This window comes from Podarcis liolepis (genome assembly GCF_965112155.1).
Source record: "Podarcis liolepis genome assembly, chromosome: 3".
Lineage (NCBI taxonomy): Eukaryota > Metazoa > Chordata > Lepidosauria > Squamata > Lacertidae > Podarcis > Podarcis liolepis.
Window position 1 is genome coordinate 97,154,284 of NC_139557.1, and position 27,493 is coordinate 97,181,776.

At 41.6% G+C, this 27,493-nt stretch overlaps 1 protein-coding gene across 5 annotated transcripts in view; it reads right to left on the minus strand.

Annotated features, from left to right (window-relative positions):
* Positions 1-27,493, minus strand: part of KCNK2 (potassium two pore domain channel subfamily K member 2) — a 124,019-nt gene that overhangs the window by 67,812 nt on the left and 28,714 nt on the right. For 2 of the 5 annotated variants that reach the window (XM_083494651.1, XM_083494652.1), the window contains exons 2-3: positions 17,052-17,362; positions 836-947 (exon numbers count right to left, since the gene is read on the minus strand). In XM_083494651.1, coding sequence (XP_083350777.1) covers positions 836-947; positions 17,052-17,362 — 423 coding nt within the window. Of the gene's footprint in view, positions 1-835; positions 948-17,051; positions 17,363-20,286; positions 20,808-21,456; positions 21,577-27,493 lie in introns of those variants that run through there. The other 3 variants (XM_083494655.1, XM_083494653.1, XM_083494654.1) reach the window with 3 other exon arrangements.

The window sequence follows — 27,493 nt, forward strand, 5'->3', positions numbered from 1 at the left end:
AACAACTGCCAATCAGTTACCCTGGAGAAGCTAATGTTCAATAATATTTCTAGTGATCTTTTTTTTCAGTTCTCTTTCTTCGTGCCATTCATAACATTGCAAACTTCTGCCTCCTTCACCGGGAAGGGGGGAAGTCTGCATTCCTCCTCTGTGTGTCCATTTTGCTGTCAAATATGGAGCTGCCTCATCCCTCATCCCTCCTTCTCTGTGACTGGGGCAAAATGCATATTTAAACACATGAACCTGCCATCATTGTGTCTAGTTTGGCATGGTGCTACTGCCCATTGAGCATCTGAAGTGAAGGATGCACAACATTAACAAGGTTATGAAGAATATTTGTCATGAGCTGTTGCACGCTACTAAAAGCCTAATACAACCCACTATGGTTAAATCTGAGTTTGCCTGCTACAGCTTTATAATAAAAATGCACTTCCCAAAGAGGCTGATTACTTAGAATGTTGAAAACATTGAACATATATATTAATTCTAGACAATATTGTCTAGAATTATGTCACTTCTAGAGACCCAAATCAACAGCTTAAAGCACAAGCTTGTTTTAAAACATGAATAATCAAATAATTGGTGTAAACAGTGTACTAATGAACTGCACCTTTCATATAAACCTACTTTCTATTAAAGTTTTTATATCATTTATTGAATCTTATAAATGTAAGTGTGCATGTCTAATGAAAACTGTTTTTGCCAACATATCTGAACTTAAAATATAAAAACACTATTAAAATAGACAAAATCTGCCAAACGAAAACATATATTGTAAACTAAATTTGTTTTAGGTAATACACTCTTCAAAATAGAATAATAAGTTTTATCCTACCTATGGTGGTAATAACAGTGCCAGCAAAGAAGAAGGAACTTCCCAAATCCCAATGACTGTTAGACGTGTTTCCTTTAGGATTGACTCCTGCATTTATTGCTGCCACTACTTGCTGCAAGTTTAAAGAGATATTTGTCAATATTTGTCAATATTTATGAAACATAATCAAGAAAGTTAGAATACAGTGTTTTGTATGGTTTGTGAAGATAAAATAACTTCTCAAATGTTAGCCAATGAAAGAAAGAGAGAAACAGACAGAAATTTTGGGTGGCGTTATTCAACTGGCTTCACTTTTAGCAGCATCTAACCTAAGCTTGAAATATAATTAAATTCAAAATATTACTCATTTTTGCATCTCTTGGTTACTCTTCATGTCTTATATTGCTATGAAATCAAGAGTTTGATTGTTGCGTCCCTAGAGGTTCAATGCAGAGGCTAACTGTTGATGTTAGAGGGCAGAGAAAGCCTCTAAATTCAAGTTTCCTGAAAATTCTCTTGATCCTAACTGAGAACTATCACATGGGCATTTAATGGCTATTATACAATGCAACATATACTTAGAGCCTGGAAGATCTAACAGCATAGCATTTTGTTTCCTCCTCTCTTGCTGTATTGGTCACGTTTTGTGTTCCTGGGACTCCAAACTGCCTGAAGCTTCCATCTCTGATCTAACACCAAAGGCCATGGCTGGCTTTGATTATTGTGGCTAATGAAAGGCACTTTGAACAGAAGCGTGATACACTCTAGAAAGTCAACAGGTGCCAGGTAAACCTCCCCCTCCTACTGAGTGGTTGCTTCAAGGAAGATGGTGAAAACAAAAACATATGCCTGGGTCAGAGGAGGCAAGTGGGAGAACTTCTGATATTTCCAGGTTCTTACGGAGAGGAAGGTATGGAATGGAGGGTATCATCATAGGAGAGAAGATGGCAGACACTTAACATCGGTTGTTCCTGCTCAGACACCTACCCACCCACACCCACACACGTAGAGACTTGAGTAGCCATGATGTTTAGATACCACCCTGCCACCTGATGGTGCTGTTACTTAATGCCAAGTCAGCCCACAAGAAAGCAACTCTCGTTCATTATTTCATCCACCATAGCTGGCCTGGTGTGGATTACTGAGACCTAGGTGAGCATGCTAGGGGTTTTGTGACCTTCCTGATTTTGCCTGCCTGGGTACTCAGTATAGCAACAGTACAGACCAGAGGGGAGGCTTGGCAATCATCCACATAAATTCCATCATTCTCACCAAGAAACCAATCCATCTGGGAGCTGGATGTAAGTGTTTGTACTTAGTGTTGTACTGCAAAGACAAGTCTACCACCCACCTAACTGCACAACCTCTTCCCGGACTGAGCAGGCAGAGGCAGTTCTGGTGATATGTAGGCGAACCCCATGAGAATAGCCTTGGGAGACTTCAATATCCTCTTTATCAATAAGAGGAAACTGCATAGTGCAGAATGAGGCTGCCGGGTTGGTGACCATGTGTAACTATTCCTGAAAGCATCCCATTGGCTGCCAGTAAGCTAACAGGTCCAAGGCAAGGTGTTAGCACTAGCCTTAAGTGGCTTAGACTATTCAGGTGCAATCCAAACAATCCTGTTCACCAAGGCATTTGACAGAAAAATTTACTGTTTCTTGTTATTTAACTGTTAGCATATTCAATTGCTTTTAAATGTGCTCTCTCTCTCGCTCTCTCGCTCTGTGTGTCACACACGCACAAACCTACCTACCTACCTATCTATCATCTATCTATCTATCATCTATCTGTTTTATTGTTTGCCAACTAAGGCTCCTTTGGGAGGAATGATGGGATTGAAAACAAATAAATAAATAAGCAAGCAAGTAAAATGCATATCTGGGATTTTGACACTAGGAATATATTTGGGGTTAACCTTTTGAAAGACCTGGTCGAGTTATGCTTCTGTGAATAAAAACTCTGAAACCACAGGTTTCAATGTTGAAACAGCCAATAAAATCGATGAGGTCCTACACACTAAATTGTATTTATGCACTTGCCTGCTTCATTACTCATGATTAAAACAACTCTTGAGAGCTGTCTAACTTGCACTGAAGTAAATTGCTTTATGGGTAAGGATGTCCTGTACATTTCTGGAGAAAATACTGGAATATTAATGTCAACGTTAAAAACTTAAGATTCCGAGTAAAATAAAAATACATGCTCAAAACAATTTGTTTGAAATAAAGCTGATGTTCAGTGCAGCTGGAAAGTATAATAAAGAAAGAACTTTACTTTTCATTGCTTCATTGAGAACTGATTTTAAAAGCTGTATTGCAAAAGAGTGCTAACTTTATTAACTTTATTATTATTTATTTATTATTATTAACTTTATTAACTTAGGCAAAATTCTGCAGGCCTAAAAGTTCCTAAACCTTTATTTCATTGAATCTGTAGTTGCACACTTGATAAATGCTATTTTAGACACCAGTTCCAAATTTTGCATTAAGTTCCACTGATCTGGTTTTAATGGAACTCATTTGAAAACAAAGGTGCTTAGAATTACAGACTTGCACCCCCGATCATAGAAACACTGGGAACATATCCCCATAAGACCCATTACGCAGATGTAAGAACCACTCATTTCAATAAAGCTCAGGTCCAATTTACATGTAATGAAAAGCAAGCAAGAAGAACCGCCCCATATAACATCGCATGTGCCTTGCTTCTTATACAAACATGTCGCCTTGCCTCTGTCTGAGCTGTAAGAACACCAGGGATTAGCAGCCCAGACAGATACTTTAATGGTGTGCTACCACTGCACATACAAAAGCTGAGGGCCCAGCTTAAAATACAATTTTAGGCATGGGTGAGTAATTCTTGCCTACCCAGGACCATGTTAAAAAGGAAGCCTTTCTATGTCTACATACTTAGCATCGCATCCCTATGCACCAGGTTCAGTTGTAGCACCATAAATAGGATTTATTCACTTGCATACAAACTCCAATATTATTTCTGGTACATATTTGCACCAACCTCGGATTGGGATACTAATATGCCTTTTCCTATGAGTAGTTGTGCTTCCAGAATAGCTCATGGGGTAGACATATACTCCATGATTCTATTCCCTCTCTCTCTCTCTCTCTCTCTCTCTCTCTCTCTCTCTCTCTCTCTCTGTATTCTCTGTGAATGCACCATAGCTGTCAACCTTCCCTTTTTTGCGGGAAATTCCCTTATTCCAGCACCGTTTCCCGCTGCTTCCCGCTGCTTCCCACTGCTATCCCGGATTGTTAGATATCCCGTAGACTGTCCCCGGGACAGGTGAGGCTGCTGGTCCCTTATTTTTGAGGCTGCTGATCCCTTATTTTCAAATCTGAAAGTTGACTGCTATGGCATGCACGCACACACACACAACTTTTTAACCCAAAGGCCCCCAAAGCGATAAATAGTATATCAATCAAATACAATAAATCAGTCCTCAAAATAACAATATCAAACAGATACTAGATATGAATATATGGAAACAAATAAATAAATAAAAGAAAGCTTTTCCTAGAGAAATAATTAAAGGATGCTATCCCCAACCAGAAACCTGAGCAGATTATAAACACTTGAAAAGCTTGCACCAGCTACTTATCCCATTTCAATTATTATCTGTTCTCTTTTAGGCCATGTAGTCCAATCCCCTGCTTGATGCAGGAAATCCAATGCTCAAGCATCCCCAACAGAGCAGGAGCAGCCCGTGTGGTGGGGGCAATGCTGAGGAGCTGCCCTCCCAACACCAGTCCGTAGCTTACCTGGACAGACACTGGCTGTGCAGCAGTAAGGTCAGCACTGTATGAATGCACCAATAGAATGGAATGGCTCCATCAGCCCTGGCCTCACAGCCACCCAGTCCCAGCTCCAATGAATAAGCCACAGCAATGTCAGTGTCTGGAGAGTGTTTCTGTGGCACTGCCCCACCACACCAGGCATTCCTGGTGAAGAGGTTTCCACTGAATGTTAGACTAAAAGGGCCATAGCTCAGTGGTAGATTATTTGCTCTGCATGCAGAAGCCACAAGTTCAATGCCCATCGTCTCCAGGTAGGACTGGGAAAGGCCACCTGTCCAGAAGCCTAGAGAGCTACTGAGACAACACTGAGCCAGATGCACTAAAGATCCCACTAAGTAGAAGGTAGGTTTATATGCTCCTGAATCTAAATTCCTCTGAGTAAAGTCCATTAGATCTAGTACTGCCCGCTGGGGTAGCAGAGAACAAGTGTATGCCCTTCTCTGCTACGGAGCTATTGGTGTATCACAGTCATATAATAATGGACAGTACGGATAGCAATTCCAAAAACCAATTTGTACAACAATTCAGTTCATTCATAATTCTAGCAGGCGGAGATATCGATTTGTAGTTATCAAAGCATTTGATACCACCTTTCAGCACCAAGAAGGGACACTGAAGTGCTTGACAACAGCAAAATCCCAATATGCTTAAATAGATACGTCATAACTAGGCTTGCCATTCATCAGGTAAATTCCTGACATGTCCTGGTTTTCAGGTGTAAAAATATGGCAACCTTAGTCATAACCACAATACATACGCAAGCATTTGGGGATTTTATTTAGCTAAACTGGATCTACGTAGGTTTTTCTCCCAGCTGAACCATATGGGTATGTTGGGAGCAATAGCCAAAAGAAGGGGTCCAAGAGCTCAAAAAGTTCTTAGGATTCTGCTCACATGTTCCATAGCATGGCTATATACTAATACTAGCATAAGCCAGGGGGACAAAGTCACAGAGAACTCCTCCAGACAAGCCCAAGGCTTACAAAGGCACAGTGGAGCCCATTGTTTTATTTTCAACATGATAACTTGTTTAAAAACCATCTCATGACATGAAGCTTAGATTTCTGGTCAATCCAGTCCATTCACCGCCTTTGAATAAGCCACATGTTTGACACTTTCTAACAAAAACATTTTCATTCATGCACTACTGTAAGAACCACCAGCATCAAAAACTCTGCACAGGCATGTAAAAAGTTAACTAGGGAATGTTGGCCAGCACAGTGGCACTAATACTGCCCTCTTAATATTGACATTGGTGATACTTATCTGGACCGTATGCGACAGGGTGGTGGGCCCGGGATTGTGTGGGCATATCGATCGGAGCACCAGATTGGATGTGCTAGCTTGCCCACTCAACCCTCACTTCGTCACTGTCCTGCCCTGCAGCCACACCATCAAGCTAATGCCCTAGGTGTACCTGTGCTTCACTGCACTGAGTGCTTTCGCTCTTAACAGCAGGAATGACCCAGAAGACAGTCCCTTCTGCATTACACTCTACCCTTTCCCTTTCTACAGCATCCATGAGTGTATGGTTAATAGAGGAACCATTCATTTTGGAGGTTTGTAAGAAGTAGGAAAGCATCTGTGCAGGGTATTGATTTAAAGCAGCTACCACACAACTGCTTCTTTGGCTGAAGCTGGATTGAGATAAGAACTAAAGTAACGGTATATTCTTAAATTTTTATTTTTCAAACTTACGCGTTGCTATCATCACTGAGGATACTGTTAATAGTGTCCCAATATTAACTGACCAAGGCAATGGAAAAAACAAGAATATATATATATATATATATATATAGCGGGAAGGTAAACGGCGTTTCCGTGTGCTGCGCTGGTGCTGGCTCGCCAGATGCAGCTTAGTCACGCTGGCCACGTGACCCGGAAGTGTCTCTGGACAGCGCTGGCTCCCGACCTCTTGAGCGAGATGAGCGCGCAACCCTAGAGTTGGACACGACTGGCCCGTATGGGCAGGGGTACCTTTACCATATATATATATATATATCAACTGGGCACTAGCAAACATGTGGTCAGCTGTTTGTTTGTTTATTTTTATTTGCACTCTACAAATTCAGATGTGTACAGACTCATTTAAAGGCATCCACATAACCTAATCTGTTTGTTCACAAGGCTGTTACCACAGTAGGGCTTTCAAAAACTCAAGTGGAATTTTGTCATGTGATGGGAAAAGTAGAGGATGTATGGAGACATGATACATGTGTATTCTTGAGGGACCTTTACAATATTTAATGCAGGGATGGGGGACCTGTGGCTCTCCACAGGGATGGAATTCAGGATGGGACCAGATAGGCCCAGCCAACCTAGTTATTTTAAAGGGCAGGCCCTGACTACCTAATAGTTTGTTATCTAGGAGTCTCAGTAAATTTTACTTGTGTTACATTTCCACTACTCAGGTCAGCTTTCCTCAGCCTGGTTTTATACAGGTAGCCTACAGTCCACCCTTAAAGATGTTTCTTACAGATATATTTCGTGTCTATGTGGAAAATCATGACTAATCATGAATCCCTCCACCTAGAAACTGCAACATTCTCAGTAGGATTACACAACAAACCATTAAACCAATAGCACTTTACAGGGCACATTATTGCATTATCAGGCATTACAATGCAAACCACACGTTTTTAAACAACTCACTGGCTTTCCCATAAGAAAGTGGCCACCCCACTTGCGACTTTGGCTATACTACTCATAATCGTGTGTGTGTGTGTGTGTGTGTGTGTGTGTGTGTGTGTTTGTAGCCACGGGAACCTATAAAATTTGATAACCCATTAAATCATTTAACTTCAGATGTATTTGACGCTGTGATGGATCACCATGTTAAAATAAGTCTCCCTGGGGAAATACTACATTAAAATGAAGACAGACATAAAAGGTCAGTTCCTCAAGCTGTGCATATTTCTGTTTGATTTTACAAGTGATGATTTAGCCTGCGGTTACGTGCAACACATTCCAGTTTCTAACCATTTATATCAGTGAAATCCCATTACTTAGAAACCAAATCCAGCATGGCTGTTCCCACTGGCTGACCACTTGCTTGTCCACCATCTTTCTTATAGCAGTAACAGCAGTAGAACTAATAGCACAAGGCCACTGAAGAAGAAAACTTCCATGAACAACTCATTCATTGCAGGAATGCATATGACCTAGACTTCTGATAACTGAACCTGTCAGAAAACTAGTTCACCTATGCACACATTTAGAGAGAGAGAGAAAATGTTGACATATACTGAAAAGAGGCCCAGAGTTTTGAGTCATCTGAATAATCCCATAAAGAGCTCACACCTGCGGGTGTTGGATGTTGCAACCCTGCGGATTGTCTGTGTTTTTAAAAGCGTCCTATTTTGATCTTGTAAGTACTATAAAAAGTGCCACAGATGACTTTAGTTAGAAATCAGGCAGTATTTGGAGTATAAAATATTATCCTTTGTGTACACCAAAAAGCATGACAGGAAATAAGGTGTCCCTCATTGTTGATTAAATCTCTGGTTTTGGATATTTATAGAGGAAGGAGTTGAGAGACAAAAGCATGTTAATGGAGAAGAATCCCAGAATCATAGAACTGTAGAGTTGGGAGTGATCTTGAGGGTCATCAAGTCCAACTCCCTGCAATGCAGGAATCTCAACTAGATCATACATGACAGGTAGCCATCCAACCTCTGCTTTAAAACCTCCAAGGAAGAAGAATCCACTACCTCTCATGGGAGTCTGTTCCACTGTAAAACAACTCTTCCTGTGAGAAAGTTCTTCCTGGTGTTTAGTAGGAATCTCCTTTCTTGTATCTTGAATCCATCGGTTCAAGTCCTACCCTCCAGAGCAGGAGAAAACAATCTTGCTCAATCCTCCATGTGACAGCCCTTAAGTATTTGAAGATGGCTATCATATCTCCTTTCAGTCTCACTACTTTTCCCAATTAAAATTCATTTTGTTAGTTTTGGCCCAGTTCTCTAATCTGCCAAGGTTATCTCGAATCCCAATTGTCTTCATTGGCCTTGGCTACCCCTCCCAGTTTGGTGTCATCTGCAAATTTGATTAGCATCCCCTCAATACTTTCATCCAAGTCCTTTATGTTGAACAACGACAGGCCCAGGACACAACCCTGTGGCACTTTTTTCCAGGATGACAATGAACCGTTAATGAGTACTTGTTCGGTTCAGTTATCTCGTCCAGGTCTTCTTTTGTCCCCTTTTTGAAAATTGGGACAACATTTGCGTGACTCCAGTCTGCAAGGATCTCACTTGTTCTCCAATAATTCCCAGAGAATTACATCCACAAGCTCCTTTAGTACCCTTGGGTGCAGCTTATCAGGCCCTGGAGATTTGAATTCATTTGAAGTAGCTAGGTGTTCCCTTACCCCCTCTTTTTCTATGTTGGGCTTCAGCTTCCTCCTTGCGTTGTTTATTCTGTTAACAATAGGCTGTGCTTTCAATTTGGGTGAAAATAAGAGGCAAATAGATGTTAAGCAGTTCTGCCTTCTCTCCGCCACCCAACAGCATTTCTCCATCTTCTGCAAGCAAGGGGCCTACTACTTGCTGGTTGTTCCTCTTGCTTCAAACAACTTCTTTTACAAAATAAAGCATGGAATTTGCTTCATAAGGATGTATTTGAGAAGCAAGGTGGAAGTGGAGCTACGTATTCAGTCATATGGTGCAATCCAAAGAGATTCCCTTAGTGAAGGCCTACTGCATGTAGGGGAAGTGCAAAAGGAAATGAGAAAGAACAGCAATCCCATCTCTCCACCAGCAGCTCCATATATAGCCAAATGAAATCCCAATTAACACTTTTTGGTAGAACACTGAATGTGGGTGCCACTCTGATTGCCAATGTCAGCCATGCAGTGCTTTCACCATAGAGATGATGGTGAAAGTGTACAATTAGGCTGAAACTTGGGACAATTGTGACTTGTGAGAGTGGTATCAATTATGTATATTTATTCTATTTATTTATAAGACTGCTTACATATCCTCCATCATAAGGTCCCTAGGCAGGTTACAACAATAGGCAGCAATATCTTACTTTCTTATTAAAATCATAGCAGAAGTAAAACCTTTCCAAATGGTACAAATTAGTATAAATTCATCAAATGGGGTGGGTTCCACAAAATAAAATACCTTAACTATCAAAGGCCAGGGTAAAGATGTGTGTCTTCAACATATGTTGTATAATGAATATGCTAGAAATCTGTGGAGAGAGATCACCACAATTTAGGGACTAACACAGAGAATGCCTTCTCCTAGACCACCCCTCCCCACACTTCTGAGGGGGCAGGGTTACCAAGAAAGTCCCCTCTGAAGATCAAGGTCAGTAGGCCTGGAGACAGTCCTTCAGACATTTGATGCCAGAGACATTTAGGACTTTAAACACTAACAAGAAGGTCAGTAGGCCTGGAGACAGTCCTTCAGACATTTAATGCCAGAGACATTTAGGACTTTAAACACTAACATGAGCACTCTGAATTGGTCCAAGAAATGAACTGGCAATCAGTGTAGCTGATTTCAAACAGGGTTCTATGAGTTCTAATTGAGCCCCAGCCAATAATCTGGTTGCTGCATTTGAGAACAGTTTGCCTTTTCACATCATCTCTAAGGGGAGTCCAATGTAGAATGCATTGTAAACAGTCCAATCTGGAGGTAACCACAGCATGGAGCACAGTGGCCAAGCCATCTCTTCCAAGAAGGACCACAACTGGAGAACCAGACAGAGCAGGAAGTAGGCACTCCAGGCCACCAAGGCTACCTGAAGCTCCGGAGGCAGTGTAGGATCCAGGAGGAACCCAAATGTTGTGCTGGCTCACCGCTATGGAAATGTGGTCTCTTTGCAACAAACATACTAGTTTGGAAAAATGTGTCTGAATTCCCTATAACTTAACAACTGCCTATTTGTAACAAAATCTCTTTATAGGATGATTCAGAAAACGCAAAATTGTGGATTTATTTTCATCGTATGTTGACATTTTCTTTCTCTATAAGTATGCATAGTGAACTAGTTATCCCAAAAGGCCCTCTTTCTGAACCAGTTGGGTCCTATCCCATCCTATTTTAATTATTTTTAACTTTTGTGTTAGCATTGTGTTAGTATTATTATGAATGTAAAAGTGGCATTGAAGGTTACCCTTATTGCACACTGTCTGAAACATTATTTTTATTGTGGTACACAAAACTAAAAGCTATAAGTCTGTGCTAATGGTGTGAATCATGAAAATACAAAAGGAGAAAGTCATAATAGATCATATTACATCACTAAGTTCATCTTCCTGATAGTGGCAAGAAGATGTGAATGAGTGCACTACCAAAGGGTCTTCAAGTATTCATTTTGACAAAGTAAGGTGAGTGTGTTTCACTGACAAATCAATCATTCATGTTATGTGCTACTTCTACAATTCATTTAGTTATTCATATTCAATTATATGAAAAGTACAGAAAGACACGAAGGGTTTTCCAAAAAAAAAAGCTCAACTGCTAAGAAATTTATGAAATGTCTCTGATAATTTCACTGTGTAGAAAAAAATTGGGTTTATTGAGTGGGAACATGTTCCCCCAGTTCTTTGACTATTTTTTGAAACTCAAACCAGTGTTTAAGACTACTGAATACTGCCTGAAACATTAACCTACTTTCATTTTTAAAATGAAAGTGAAAATATTTATCTTTTATAATTATTGTCATATGCATGTCTCCCCAGAAGTTATCCCTACTGAGTTACTTCCAAGTAAGTGTATAAAATTTTAGCCTTTTTTAAGTCTCAGAAACAGCCTGAAAAAGAAAATAACTCTTTGAATAAACACCATGGATTCAACTTTTCCTGTACAGTCGTACCTCAGCTCCTGAATGCCTTGGGAGTCAAACATTTCGGCTCCTGAACGATTGAAAACTGGGAGTGAGTGTTCCGGTTTTTGAACGTTCTTTCGGAAGCCGAAAGTCCAATGGTGCTTCTGCGGCTTCTGGTTGGCTGCAGGAGCTTCCTGCAGCCAATCAGAAGCCGTGCTTTGGAAGTCGAACGTTTTGGAAGTCGAACGGACTTCCGGAATGGATTCTGTTCAACTTCCGAGGTATGACTGTATTGAACAATCATTCAACTCTAATATCTCAGACCCTCGAAGTGTCCCTATATTCCAGCGACATCCCAGATTTAGAGAAGCCATCCCGGTTTCTGATTTGATCCCGGAATGTCCCACATCTCCTTAGAATGTCCCTATTTTCATTGGAGAAATGGAAGGTATGGAGTTATCCGACCCCTGAGCCATCTGAAGGCTGTATAGGGAAGTTTTTTAATGTTTAATGTTTTATTTATGTTGGAAGCTGCCCAGAGTGGCTGGGGCAACCCAGTAAGATGGGGGGTATAAATAGTAAAATTATCATTATGGAATGGGATGTCCCAATTTCATTGGAGAAATGTTGAAGGGTATGCTATCTTACCTTCTGAAAAGGCTATGATGGTCTTGCTCTAGATCTGCCTTCCTCACATCTTCAACATAACACATATTATACTTAATTCTAATCAACAGTGTCTGGGATTTCAACATACCCTACTCTGAAGTAAATAATATGTGTAGTGCAATTTATAGCTTACTGGCTTTAGACTTGATTATAATGGTTCCAAAATATAAAATACACTGAAAGGAAGATTGTGGTCACTCAAAGTTAATTAATAACTCCATAATTATTCAGCAAGTTCTTGAAACCTGATGTCAGTTTTCAAATAATACATCACTGCTGCATCATTAGAAAACTTACTTCAGAGGAAGCTGACTTCTCAAAAGTTAACAAAATTTCCTGATTAACCAATATTCTGACACAAATGAATGCTTTTCATTGATTCAGTCCATACTTGAATGGTTTTCAAGTGCCAAGTATGCCACCTAGCTAATGTATGAACTATACCATTGACTACTGGGTTTCTCCAGTTGGAAGTGTGTGTTCTTCTCATGTAGTCAGTTTACTAGGCGTTTTATCTCTCCGTGTTATGATGATGATCTGACCGTAGACCAGAATAATCATTTCAGCCTAAGGTACTGGAGTTGAATGATTATCCAAAAGAAAAAATGTTGAATAGTAAGAATCCATGGTGTCCATTGTTTTCTTTTGTGCCTTTTAAAAGCTGAAATTCTATACATGCTTATCCAGAAGCAAGTCTCACATAACTCTGTTTACACGCAGAGACTTACACTATAAAATGTATCTTATAAGTACTTTCACTTTTCAAGAAATGGAGCCCCCCAAAAAACAGATATAAAGATGACAAGAAGACTAATTAAATGTTGACAAAATTACGGTAAGTTATAGTAAATAGGGACTTTTATCACTATGGAGGATATTGACTGAGTCAAAAAGAAGTGTTTAAAGACTGTGGGAAATACAGTGGTACCTCGGGTTAAGAACTTAATTCCTTCTGGAGGTCCGTTCTTAACCTGAAACTGTGCTTAACCTGAGGTACCACTTTAGCTAATGGGGCCTCCTGCTGCTGCCGCGCCGCCGGAGCACGATTTCTATTCTCAACCTGAAGCAAAGTCCTTAACCTGAGGTACTATTTCTGGATTAGCGGAGTTTATAACCTGAAGCGTCTGTAACCTGAGGTACCACTGCACAAGCACTTAGGCAATTAAAACATTTGGGAAGTTGCAAAATTAGGATAGTAAAAACTCTTGGGAAGGGAGAATTACAGTAGTACCTCGGTTTAAGAACAGTTCAGTTTAAGAACAATTTGGTTTACAAACTTCGCAAAACTGGAAATAGTGTCTTTGTTTGAGAACTTTACCTTGGTCTAAGAATGGAATCCAGATGGTGGAAGGGCACCGGCAGCAGGAGGCCTCATTAGGGAAAGTGCACCTCGGTTTAAGAACAGTTTCAGTTTAAGAACGGATTTGCGGAACGGATTATGGTAAGTTTGTAAACCGAAGTACCACTGTATCATGCTTTAGTGGTGAGGGAGGAGATAATTCAAGTTTAAAGAAAAACATCCAAAAATGTTGGCATTGAAATCCCCATTAGAAAAACCTCCTTGCAAATTGCACATTATCAAGTTGTCACAACTAGAATACTAAGGTTCAAATCCTAGCCAGTGACCAAGAAAAAGGTCATAATAATGACCTACTTAATAGTTATGTTGTTGGAATTAACACAATTTTTAAACTTTCCACAGATTACTCATTTTATAGACATGATAAAAATAGGGCTTATGGGAAAAGATTAAAGTGAACAGAAATATTATATGTAGTAAGGTAAAGGTAAAGGTACCCCTGCCTGTACGGGCCAGTCGTGTCCGACTCTAGGGTTGTGCGCCCATCTCACTTAAGAGGCTGGGGGCCAGCGCTGTCTGGAGACACTTCCGGGTCACGTGGCCAGCGTGACAAAGCTGCTCTAGCGAGCCAGCACCAGCGCAGCACACGGAAACGCTGTTTACCTTCCCGCTATAAAGCGGTACCTATTTATCTACTTGCACTTAGGAGTGCTTTCGAACTGCTAGGTGGGCAGGAGCTGGGACCGAAGATGGGAGCTCATTCCGTCGCGGAGATTCGAACCGCTGACCATGCGATCGGCAAGCCCTAGGCGCTGAGGTTTTACCCACAGCGCCACCCGCGTCCGCATTATATGTAGTACACAACAAGTAGCACATATAGGTTATCTACCACAAATTAATAGCAATTAGGGATGTTCCACTTTAGATCAAATGCTATTAAGTTAAATCTTAGCAAGAATCCTACTGGTGAGTAAACTTTTATCAATAATTAGTTGTGATATAAACGTCCCATGTGCATGCATTCATAGGATTGCTTCAAAAAGTCCTTGTTATACTACAACTGCCCATAGTCACAAATGACTGAAAAAAATTATAGGAAGCTGAATTTAATTTTAGCCTGAAACAAGATAACAGGTAACTATTGTCTGAAAACAGAACATTATAGTGAATAAATTTCTGTAATTTTCTTCACACTCACTCTATCATTAGAGCTATCTTAATACCCTACTATTGCATAATGTTTATCTTTATATCCTTCAGAAAATTCAGTTCTAAAATACTGTTTATGTGTTCAGTCACATGGGAGAACAATCCCCACTGAAGCGAAAACTGTTATTATAATTGTACCATGAATGAGCAACTGAACTCCATTGCTCAACACAATATATTTTCAAGAGCAATTAAGTAACTACATAAGATGACAGGAGGAGGGCAAACTTCCAAGCAAGAGGAAGAGTGAAAGCTTATGCCTACTATAGAAAGTATGGAGAACCTTTTGCACTCCAGATGTTGCTGAACCACAGCTTCCATCAGGCCCAACAAGCATCGCCAATAACTAGGGATTATGGGAATTGTAGTTCAGCAACATAAGGAGGCCCCTAGATAACCGGCAACTGTGCTATAGAATGGCAATCAGCATGTTGGCTGCAACTCAGGTGAAGCTGAACTTTTCAAGATGGGCGGGTCATAAAGTGAGTCCAATAAAATGATGAGGTTGTCACCCAATGCATATTAAAACGGGCTAAAACTGCTCCCTTTAAACAAACATACAATCAAAACCATCCTACCAGTTGTTTGCTGGATTATGTCAAACTTTTCTCACTACCACCTTGGGAGCCCTCCAGAACCAACTATTTGTGGATTAGGGGTGCTTAAGAAATGCAACCTTTGCAAATTATTGTATGCATTTGTGAAATATCTGAACACAAGAGTTTTGATTAGGACTGCTTGAAGTGTACTTCTTTGATTTTCTATATAAAATTACCTGACCCACACTTTAGCAATTAATGAGAGGATCTGAATTGAGCTATCTATCTGATTAACACTTTTCTGAATATTAAGACATAGTCCTCAGCAGCTTAAGCATGCCAAAAATATGCATTTTAGTAAACACTTTGTGAGGAAATACACATTTAAACAGTGCTTTTTTCCGGAGGGATACAGGGGTATGCATACCTCTAAATATTTTGTGACTCTAAGTCATTGAAGGGCAGTATTTCAATATGAGTATGAAAATGAGAGTACCCCTAAACATTTTTTTTTCTTTTTGAAAAAAGCACTGTGTTTAAATATGCATTTGGGGAGAAAATTAATGTTTAAATTATATCTTAAAATGCATATTTAAATAAGTGTTTTTGAAATTAACATTTATATATTTATAAAAACCAGATCACTGTAGAATTGAATAATGGGTAAAAACATGTTAAAGTGACACAGGCTAAAAATAGGCAGATTCAGCCATACCTAGCTGGGGCATCAGCTGTTTTCATTCAGAGCTCTATACATTGACAAGAGTGAAAGGGATCAACTGCAACACCAATATAAGGTATCTTGCAATGATTTACAATGTGTGTGCATTCAAACACTGAAAAGTCTGGGCTTTTCATAGGTAGAATCAAATATTCTTTTTAATAAGTAAGTTTAATCAGACTGCACTTCAACAACAGGGGCAGAATAAATTTACTTATTTAATAAAATGCATGCATAAACATGGCCCCTTTGACTACTGTGGTCTTAGTATACTGATTTGTCTCTATTCTCCTAGCACTGAGAACAGTATAGTAAAGAGAGTGACCCTAAAGCCATTTGAAGACTCACTGGGGGAGGGGCAGGTGGAAATGGAGCTGGGAGGCCCATTGATAAGATGAAACTTACACCGCTGGAAATCCTGTCTCCTTGGTAAGCCCATGGAAAGTTCCTCAGCAGCAGGAACCAAATCAGGGTGAGTTGGGGGCACAGTGTACTTGGAAGAGGATTCCCCTAACCTGCTCCCCAAAGTAGGCAACAACCACACCGCTCATGGAAAATTAAGTCCTTCCCATTGACTGCAATAAAAGGGACGAAACAAAAAATGTCCCCACCAAATGGTTTTAAAAGCTACCCCCTCCCATTCCCTCCCTGGGAAGTCAGCAGGCAGAGCTCCAAATGCAGTAGCTGCTCTGCCACGGAATCTCCTCACCACTATTTGTCCTGCCAATGGCAGTAGTATTAGTGGGAATTAAAGTACAGTAAGCTTCAAAAGTTCAAAGTGATATGTTGTATCTGGTACCCTCCACTGACTTCTGCAAAGAACTGCTTATACTTGATTATGGCCAGAAATAATATTCATACAAGTCAGTAAGCCTCCCGTTTATTCTTTTGCCAGGCAATATGAGTAAATAACAACCTGAATGTAAGAGGAGAATGCTGTAGTATATCTGCCAACAAACAGCAATTTAAGAAGCACAACAGAAGCATTTGATGGAAGGATTTGCTCCATTAGCCTAGTATAAAAAATGAAATTAGCAATGATTTTTGCACAATAAAGCCTTAAGTCAAATTACTTGTGCCAAACATTATTTCTTATGGATATCAGGCCATGGTACATTGTAGCTAGTATAGCTGCATCCGTGTAACTAATAAACAACATTTCCTTTAAAACATGGCAAGAGCACACTTCTTTACAGGGAATTACCTGAATCAGTTCTTCAAGTACTGTGTCATTCACACAGTTGTGGTGTGATACGAACTCCTGCTTCTGGAGCACAATGGTTGTTCTCTGGTTACTTTCATGTGGCTGCTCCAGGGCTTTGAAAACAGTAGCTCCAATAATTAAATACAGAACCACCACCAGAAAAATGGTTGAGACCGTCTTCCATTTCATAACATTAATAGTTGTATCACTCTCCTCCCGTGAGGCAAGCACAGTGGGTTTGGTAGAAAATGAAAGCCTGGGCTTTGAGTTCTGAGTGGCAGATTTGGGATCCAGCAAGTCAGGTGCCGCCACTGATGAAAGAAGAAACAAAACAAAAACAAAAAAAAACCAGAAAGTTACTTTTTCCCAGGCTTGTCACATATTTATTCAGTATTTCTTTTTGCTAGAGGGTAAGACAGAAGCTTTAAACTCATATAACAATTTAACTTCTGAGATGCTGACATTATGAATGAACTCAACATTTCCATCTTCCCCATGATTTACAGTTTACTATATAGACTGAGGGGTTCCTGCAACCTGTTGTGACAGTACTGTAACAGTGGTGCAAGTATTGCAAAAATGTGCACAGCATTTTATATAATTTCTGATGGTTTTAACATTTCTTGTTTTGGTTTAAGCATTGCACATGAGATACCCAACCTATGTTTTAAGTTTAGCTCTGAAAAGTTAATCTCTTCTCACATCTTACACACAGTGCTGAGAAATGCATTATTAATCACTTCCTCTTGTGCATCACTTTCAACAAAAATTCCCCTGTACGATCACTGAGATATTGGCTATATCAATGTACTTTTTTCTCCAGTTATTAATTTGTTTTCAGTGACCACAATCCTTCTTGCAGTAGTGTTAGGGAAATTAATCATGAGTAGCATCAGTCAGCAAGTATTTGTTAAGTGAAATCCATATTAGAAATGTGAGTGCTGGTACTAAGCTGAAAAAATGCATGTATGTGGGTAGAATTTAAAGTAGTTCTTAAGTGCTAGGACCAAAGTTGTAGCTGAAAGGGAGCCTAGGACTTTGCTACCTCTATGTCATGCAAATATTAGAAGACTTTTTTTCTTACAGCAGCTACATATAGAAGCCAATAAATTATAGCCTCCATAACTCCTGAAGAGTTAAATAAGAATATGCCACATCAACATATTTGAAATTTCTCTACAAGGTCATGGGAATATTGGCCATATTTAATGTATTTTTTCCCTCCAGTTACTAATTTACTTCTGAGTGACCACAGTCCACCTTTCAGTGGTATTAAGGAAACCCCACACCTAAAAGCAGATGCAAATCTTTTTCCCTTTATCATTTTCATCATCTGAAAGGTGGACATGCTTTGGAGAAAAAGGGGGGTGACAGAATGTTGTATCATACTTCCCATGCAAAGAAGTTCAACTATATAGCATCATAGCACCTTCAGACATAGAACAAGAGAGACTTGCATGCATAGTAAATTTAATTAGTATAGTTGTAGATGTGAGCTCCCCTTCCCCCCAAAAGGGGCAGCAGGTAGGAGCTGTCACAGATGAGAAACTTCAGGTGATCATTCGTCATGACTCATTGCACTGAGCTGTCATGTAGTTACTCTTTTTCAACTCCTAGAAAGCTATAACTTGAGGCAATACCTTCACACGCCTAAGACCCTTCATTGTATTGGCTGCCTGGCAACTTTTACTGCCAAACAACTACACTGATGCAATCAGATATTTCTAAGTGGCTGAAGATGCAGTCTTAGAGCCACCTCACTCTGCCTGCAAGAGATGTGATGGAACTTAATCCCATTGATTTGAGGGAGAGCATTACAGAGTCACTGGTTTGAATGATGCTTGCCTAGGGCCTTTCATGTAAGCTCCCTTTTTGACTGATGGTGGTAATGGCTTGAAGGCAGGGCAATCTACAAGCTGATTGGGCTGCAGCTACCAGCGTTAAAGCCCTGTGGACTTTTACGGATACCTTGGATTGACAGATAAATATACTTTGCTTTAACTGGGTAGCGGATCAGGTTGAGGAATGTGCCAAATTAGGACAATCCGTGGGGCAATCCCCATCCCACCACTGCTCAATGCTGGCACTATCACTTTGATCTTTCTTCCTCCTCAACGTGTTGTCACCCTGCTTCATCGCTTTCTCCCACCCCAAAATGGTGGCAATCCAGGTTTGTTGCAACAGCCCTCCTGTTATTCACCAGGACATTCTGTTCTCTTATTGTTATTTTTTTTTAATGTGCCTCCCACCTTCTGCCCAGATGCAACTCACGCCCATACTCCAAAGGAAATCCTGGCCCCCTAGGGAAGTGCAGTCCCTAAGTTCCCTTGATCCACTCCCCTTTAGGAAGCTGTATGCAGCTAAGCTAACAAAGCAGGGGTGGGTGGGAGGGATGGGAGCTTAAAGCGTCTTCTTCTTAACGCTGATCGCATATATAGCAGACATCCCCACTCTCAGCATCCCCCTTCCCCATCAATCCTTCACTGCTCATCCATCCCCATCCACCTGCTTAGCCCTTATGAAGCTCATCCACCTTGCCAAGATTCAACACCACCACCCCGCTCGCTCCCAGGGTAAATAAGGAACCTTCACTCTGAAAAGCATCCCGAGAGATAAATTACATCCTCATGCCTCCCCCTCCCCCCACTCTTTTTTTTTTAAAGGGAAGCAACCCATTTTCCTCCTCTCCCCTTTAAAAATAAAGAGAAAAGATGCTCTTGAAATGGTTTGCAAACGGCGCGTCTTCCCATGCCCACAAGGATAGCAGGGAGCGGGCTGGATGCGGGAGGGGTTTTATGGACCTCCCGGACCTTCGGCTTCATCCCCCCCACCTTCCCTTTTCCATATGTCCCCAGTCGAAGCAACACACACCCCTTGAACAAAGATTAAGTGCAAGGAAGCGCCTAGGAGCCAAGGTGTTGCATGCAGCAAGGAAAGCTCGTGCAAGAAGGATGGAGAGCTGGGGGGGGGAGGCGAGGGAGGGATGGAGGCAGAGAAAGACAGCGAGGCAGGTGGGTGGGCATGGGCAAAACGGGCTCTCCTGCAAATGGGTGGGGTGGGGCTCTTTTGTGGGGAGGGGGGAGTCCGTCCCCCCCTGCCCTAGAGCGAAGATGCATCGGCAAAAGCAAAGGAGCATGCAGCATTTTTCTTTTTTTGTCTTCCCAGGCATATATATCTCTCTCTTTCTTTCCTTCTCTCCGAGCCAGCGAGACGCGCCATTGTAACGAGTACTCACTTCTTATTTACAGACCCGGTGCCCTCTCCTCGCTTCACGGCCAGGCATTTTTTCAGGGCTCGGGGAGGCAGAGTTTGAGAGCTGAGAGAGGTGGCGAGGGGGTCGGGGTGGGAGAGGAAAGAGGAGGGGAAGGGGGGGAGAGAAAAGAAAGAGAGAGGAGCAGCGCGTGGGTCGGAAGAGGCACCACAGAGATAGAAAGAGAGGGAGAGGGGGGGAGAGAGGCAGGCGGGCGGGCAGGCACACGCGCGCACGCACACGCAGGGAGGCATACAAAAAAAGGAAAGGAAAGAAAGAAAGAAAGAGAAAGCTGCTCAGCTCGGATTCCACGCGCGCCCTCTCGCCGGGGTGTGAGCTGCCTGCGCGCGCCTGTGTGTGTGTGTGTGTGTGTGTGTATGCGCGTGTGTGAGGCGCCTCGTGCGTGCGTCTCCTGCGGTGTCTGGGTGCCTGTGCAAAGCGACTGGCTCCACTCAAGGTGTGTATGATTCCGTGTGTGTGTGTGGAAACTCCCTCCGCTCGCTGCTCTCCTCCTCTCCCCACCCACCTCTCCCGGCCACCTCCGTCCTCCCAACCTTCCCGAGCGCGCGGCTCGCGCCTTTTTGGACGTCAAGGGGTCTCCGCACTCCGAAAAGGAAGCGACGGGGGAGTCTTCTGGCGCGCTGTCCACGGAGCCCTTTCCGCAGTTCTCGGGGGTTCAGTTTTTGTGGAACTGCTGAGGTGTTTGTGAGGGGCGAGTACCTTCGCCCGCCCCCTACCTTCTCGCTTCGAAGAGGCGACTCTGCCGGCTGGGCGCCTCCACAACTGCCCTTCCTACATATCTCTGTGAATGGAGGGGGCTACAGGCAGCCCTATATATTGTATATACAATGATAACATTAAAGGCGAATGATGCTCAGGCATGACCTATGGCCCTGACCCCTCTCTGCGGGCAAGCTTTCCTGCTAGGGTGGGCTCTTCGAGGCGACTCTCCTGCCAGATGTGTATGACTGACAGCCCTTCTTCCCCGCCCACCTCGATGCGCGCGCGCGCCCGTGGCACGACGGGCCGGCCGATACTCGCCAATCGGCCCTTTTCCCGCCAAACGCCAGTTGTGGAACTGAAGCCTTTGGTCTCCTCAGGGGGCAACAGCCACAGGAGCCCTGCCAGCACCCGTCGACCCGCAACAGCTTCTACCTGCTCTTTTTCTTATACAGCCAGTCCATCTTCCTCCTCCTCCGCCTCAGTCTCCATGCTGTCCTTCGTAAAACTCAGCAGGGTTGATGGGGGACAAAACTATAATTAGTTATCTCTGCCTCGCCTTGGCTCTGGTTCTGCCCGTCATTGGTTCTGGCTCCGCCTATATATAACCAACCATTTTGGTTATATATTATTAACTATTATTGGTGATAGATGCCAGCCAATTCTAGGGAGGGAAGTCCTAAGGTAAAGAGGAAGCAGCACTTGTTAAATGGGAAGAAACATACAAACACATTCCTTTGCCCTGACCCTTTGATGACCCCTTCTCTTGGACATCTGGCCTGAGTCATCCACATTTACCTTTTGCCCTGTGTTTTCTAGGCACAGGTCTGTGCTTTTTCTGACCCACCACTTACCCCAAGAAAACCCGCTCCCTAATGCTCAATCAGAACAAACAGCAATTCGGGTTTTTCCGCAGACTGCGGAGAGCATTAAAGAGTGGGTTTCTGCAGGGAAAGAAGGGGGGCACAAGGAAGGATGGAAGTGGCACATACTAGAAGAGCACAGCCCAGTACCTGGAAAGTACGGAGGAAAATTAGTGCAGATGAGCCCAGAGTCTCAGTCAGGACCATACATATAAACATTAATAAGTTGTTGTGAACTGGGGACAGCCTTCTTGGGACCTTTCATTAAAACTTAAAATGCCTTTGAGCCTCTCTCACATGCTGCTTGTACAAGCACACATGTGAGGGTTTGCCAAGCGTTGGATAGAAAGCAAAAGAGAGATGGCTTTAATTCAAATGCACCTTGTAAGCCAATTGAGTTTGCAGATGCAGAAAAGCCAGTTCAAACAACACAGGTGAAATTGGCCTAACTAAAGGTTTGCCCAGGTCGCTCTCATTTAAGGGATCAGGTGTGCAGTTTCATTACGCTTAACCCTCTGGAAACTGGTCTTTGGCAAGTTGCTTCCACGGTCCCTGCCAGCCTCTCCAGCCAAGAGCTTAGCTAATTTATCAACAGAATTATTTGGTGCAACTCTTGTTAGGACTTATATTGCTTATGCTTCCTCATTGAAAACGAGTGCATATAAAAGTTGTGAGTCAGGGAGGAGACCAGCCTTAGAGCTGTTCTCTCTTACATTTTTGTTTTCTACATGTAGGATATTATAGGGCAGGGTTCCCAAACTTGGGTCTCCATCATCCCTAGCTAGCAGGACCAGTTGTCAGGGATGATGGGAATTGTAGTCCAAAACTAGCTGGAGACCCAAATTTGGGAAACCCTCCTATAGGGAATGAAATACCCCTACCTGAAGTCATGCAGTTAACAAGAGGACAGCCTGTGGCTCTCCAGATGTTGTTGGACTCCAAATCATGGCTAATAGCAGGGGCTGCAACATCTGGCATGTCACAGGTTACTTACTTCTGCATGACTAATCATATAGCTTAGCTCCATAAAGGTCAATTGCAGGTACAGGTTTTCCCTTTTTTATTTACTGAAAGCACTTCTAAGCTACTTTTAGCAATTATTTCAAGGCAGTTTACAAAAAAATAAAAGTAACAATAAGTAAAACAAATAAAACAAACAGCATATAAAGGCACAATTAATACTCAGGGAATAAACTATTTTTTAAAAAGCTTTTACATGCCTGGATGAATTTTTCTGCCTAGAACATAAAGGACCATAGGGCATACTTCCCCAGAGATGGCATTTCATAGCTAGGACACCACTTCCAGAAAACCTGTATTGGGTACCTCCAGCCCATTTGGGCCAAGCTATGCTTTCCTGTCCTATACCTGAAATCATATGTGACATTATCTGTATGATATGGGGCAGGAGAAAATATGACACAGCTGGAAGCGGGTTGGTAGGCATCACCCATTAGCTGATTTGCCATTCCTGCCTTAATTGCAAGCCTCATCTCCAAGTGATATTTAGAGGAAGGCATCAGTTTGATGGCCTTAGAATATGGGACAGGAATGAGGAAATTGATTCAGATGGCAGGTCAGAGTCTTATCGCACACACCCCCATGGGCCAATTTTGGTAGGTAGGCAGGAGCACCCACCCATCAATCACCTAATGTCATAATGAGGCCAGGTAACTGACAGGTGTCAAAGTTCCAAGGAGGTCACTGTAATCACTGATCATCTGTTTGAGCAATCCTCTTTGAGCCGTGCAGAAGTATGCCTTCAAAGAAGCTCCCTTTAACCCATAACCAGCTTTTGTTGTTGTTAGAGGTCTCTGAATAACGGGAAACTCCTCCTAAAACTAAAAGGCACTAAGCCCAGCACTTGCAAAGCACATTGTGCAGTGTTTCCAAACCTGATCAGTGGTGCCTGCAAAGCCCTTTTTGCCCAAGCTCTACCTTACATGCTCCTTACTCGATGGCATGTGATGTCGGGTGTAGGGCAGATGGGTGTGGCTTGCCTAAAATGGCTTTGTGAGCCAAATGGGGTGGGCTGGTGAACCTAATTAGGCCTGTGGGCTGAAGGTTCTTCACTCATGGCATAGGAGAGGTGGTGTTCCATCAAATTACTGTATGCACCATAGCCCAAACCATCAGCACCAAAAGCTGCCATATGGAAGTGTACTGAGAGTGTGGGTTACAAATGAGGGGGAAGCATATTGTTATACATCATGTGCTTAGTCTTAAGAAGAGTTTGGATTGGATTTGATATCCCGCTTTATCACTACCTGAGGGAGTCTCAAAGCAGCTAACATTTTCCTTTCCCTTCCTCCCCCACAACAAACACTCTGTGAGGTGAGTGGGGCTGAGAGACTTCAGAGAAGGGTGACTAGCCCAAGGTCACCCAGCAGCTGCCTGTGGAGGAGCGGAGACGCAAACCCAGTTCCCCAGATTATGAATCTACCGCTCTTAACCACTACACCACACTGGCTCTCTTAATCCCAGTAAACAAGGCTTTCAACTTTCAAGCCAATTTTTTGAATGTGTATTATTAAATATGTTGTAAAGGCTGCACCACGATCTGTGCTGTACACACATAAGGTATTTATTTAATTGTGCATTGAAGCTTTTATTCTTCAATCTATTTAGATCAATGGGGTGAATTCTTAAGGGCCAGCTTCACACCCCACTTTTCTCAAGCAGACTGATCTCTGTGATGCAGAGAAACAAGTATAAATAAAATAAGTGCATTTAGGCATCTATCTTCCAATAACATACCTTAGAACATTCTCTTCCAATAACATACCTTAGAGCAAATACTCTAGAGTAAGTTGTTTTAGGAGTGTAGCCATAACTCGGATGTAGGCTTTGGCCCAAATACTACTTACTATTGGAAGGATCTGTAAAGCTCCACAATTTGTAGTGGAGCCTCCAGATAGAAAGGGCATCACTACATATTTTCATGACCTAATTCTCTTCCGCTAGAGCCTGGAAAAAAACTGTACATAAAATATCACGCTCCTTTTCCCCCTGAAAAGATTGTTACCAATGGCCCTGTATAAACACTGCCTGTTCCTCCCATGAGGGAAAAGATTCTCTTCCTACAGTTCCTTCTACAGTTGTATGGAAAAAGCGGCATAAGGCATTTTATCTAAGGGTTGTCTGTAAGACGCATTAAGTAGAACAGCCTCGCCTTATTGTTTTTAGCATTTCCTGTTTCATAGGACTTATGCTGTCGCTTGTGTTCCATGGAACACATGCATTTACAGTTTTTATTTTCTTTCATTAAAATCCTTGCCTTTCTTTCACCATGGAAAGTAAATCAGTGTGCATATGGTTTTCAGGTGGAAACCCATCCAGACACTGACCAGTCCCAGACTTGCTTAGCTTTAGCAAGGTGGTGACCTCGTTTTATCTTCACAGGTATCCTGGGCTGATCCTGACTTCATTTGCCTTCATATTACACTATGGGTCCTCTGTCAATCTATATGGCTAATGAAACATTTCAGAAGAAAAGGCCACCATCCTCAGATAACTGGGCTCCGAGAATTATGACAGCAGAATGAGATCCTTGTAGCAGCCTTCATTATTTAGTTGCTACTCGTGGAAAATAACTTTAAAGATTAGCAGTAAACAAAAGGTGCCTTTGCCTTTATCACATTAGCATCCTACTGATAGAAGCAATTAACCCTTTCTCTTAATCATATTTATCACTGTCATACCCTACAGTATTGATTTCAATCGTTTCTGCAGCACTTCCAAAGTTTAAAATGTTTATTTACTTAAAGTATTCGCCTGGTGCTTTTGGATTCTGCACCAAGTTGTCCCCTACTAGTTTTACATTGGTTTTAAATTTATATGGTTTTTGCTTGTTGCATTTTTAATAATCATTTTTATTGTTTAGATTCTTGTCTGTTTTATACTTGTAGTAGGTTTTGTAAATTGCGCAGACCTAATTCTGCATGGGCAGTATATAAATATAGCAAATAAATACATAACTAACAAGTTACATTAGTCAACTACAGTATTTTTAGTTGTACAATGTAACTTGCCTGCTCTGTACTCTCCTTGTGTGCCTCCTAAATCTGTTGTGAGGATTCCTCCAACCCTGCAGAAGAGATTTAGTGGAGCACAGGGAAAGGAGCTAAATGTTGTGCAGTTAAATGTTGTTGCACTATCATAATTATATAGTTGGATACTGTCCATACTGTATATCTGACATTTTGTGGCATAGTCCTCAAAAGGTGGTATACAACTGAGGGAATGTTTGCAACTTTACAAAAGTGAGACTATTTTTGCTATAAAATGACAACAAGTCTAGGGTGAGCCCATCAATCAGCAGAGATCTGAAGCTCAACCTCCAAACTTAGGATCTGCTCTATATGGTATAAAGACTATATTTATTTGTTTTTACTTCATTTTCTCTGCTATAGCCTAACAAGCACAAGCGAGTACTTGCAGCAGTAATAGCTGCAGCCCCAACGTACCCAACCAATTTTTGTCATAGTTGTTAAAAATATAGGAGCTAGCTAGAACCTTCTCCAACTTCATAATTCTAGTGAGAGAGAGATACCCCATATTCCCTGCAGCTTCAATAATTTACTGGCTACGTAAGCCTGAAGAAGACTGCTAGCAAAGATTCAGGATTCATGAGTGAAGAAAAAAAATGTGGTCATGCATTTTGCTCCACAGTGTGCTGGAAATATAAGACACAGGTATTTTGTTTTCTGAAGCCATATCTAAAACACAGACCTAAACCCATAGCTAAAATCCAGTCCTAAAATTTGTGCTGACTTGTCTGATTGTGGCACCAGAGTAAAAGTGTGGCAACATCAATGAAAAGTCATATTTTATGACATCTTCTGTGCAATGATATGCATGTTTATTCAGAAGTAAATCCAGTTAAGTTCAATAAAACTTTATCCCAGGTGTACAGGATTGCAGCCTAAACCATTTGCTTTATGTTTGTTAAAAGATTTCTATGCCACTGTTCTTATACCATCTACAACATTCTTATGGTACCATTCTGTCCTAACACGTTTGTACTTTGCAGTAAATTTTGTGATGGGCTTTAAACTTGCCTTTCTCCTTATTCTCATCCATAAGCCTTTGTACATTATACAGGCATATAATAAGCAACTATTCAATGCATCTAAAAATCAACCTGTATTACAGTCCAGTACTGCAATACTGGCACACAAAACTATTTAATAATAGGTAAACAAGTCTAGTTAGCAAGTGCAAGGTAATGTGTAATAAAAAGTTTGAGTGACCATAATTGCTTGCCACTGAGAAATGTTTGGTATTAAAAGGTCATTTCTTGTTTATATCGTGTTATTTTTTTGGTTATTTCTAAGTTTATGCCTCATTGCAACATTGGACACTCTTGCTGCTTTCTCAGCTGAAACATTACTCAATGTGATGGTTTTAATAAGAGACATCTTGAATCCGGGAAAGAACAACATTTTGTTCATGCCCAACAAAAAAGGTCTATGTTGCATGCCATATTTTCTTTGGGACCTTTTATTTTTGCAGTGTCTGTTCCACAGAATCAAGCCTTCTTATATTTTTGTTGTAATGCTCACTGGAATATTGTGTGTGACCATCTTGCCCTTCCAATTTAGAGGTGA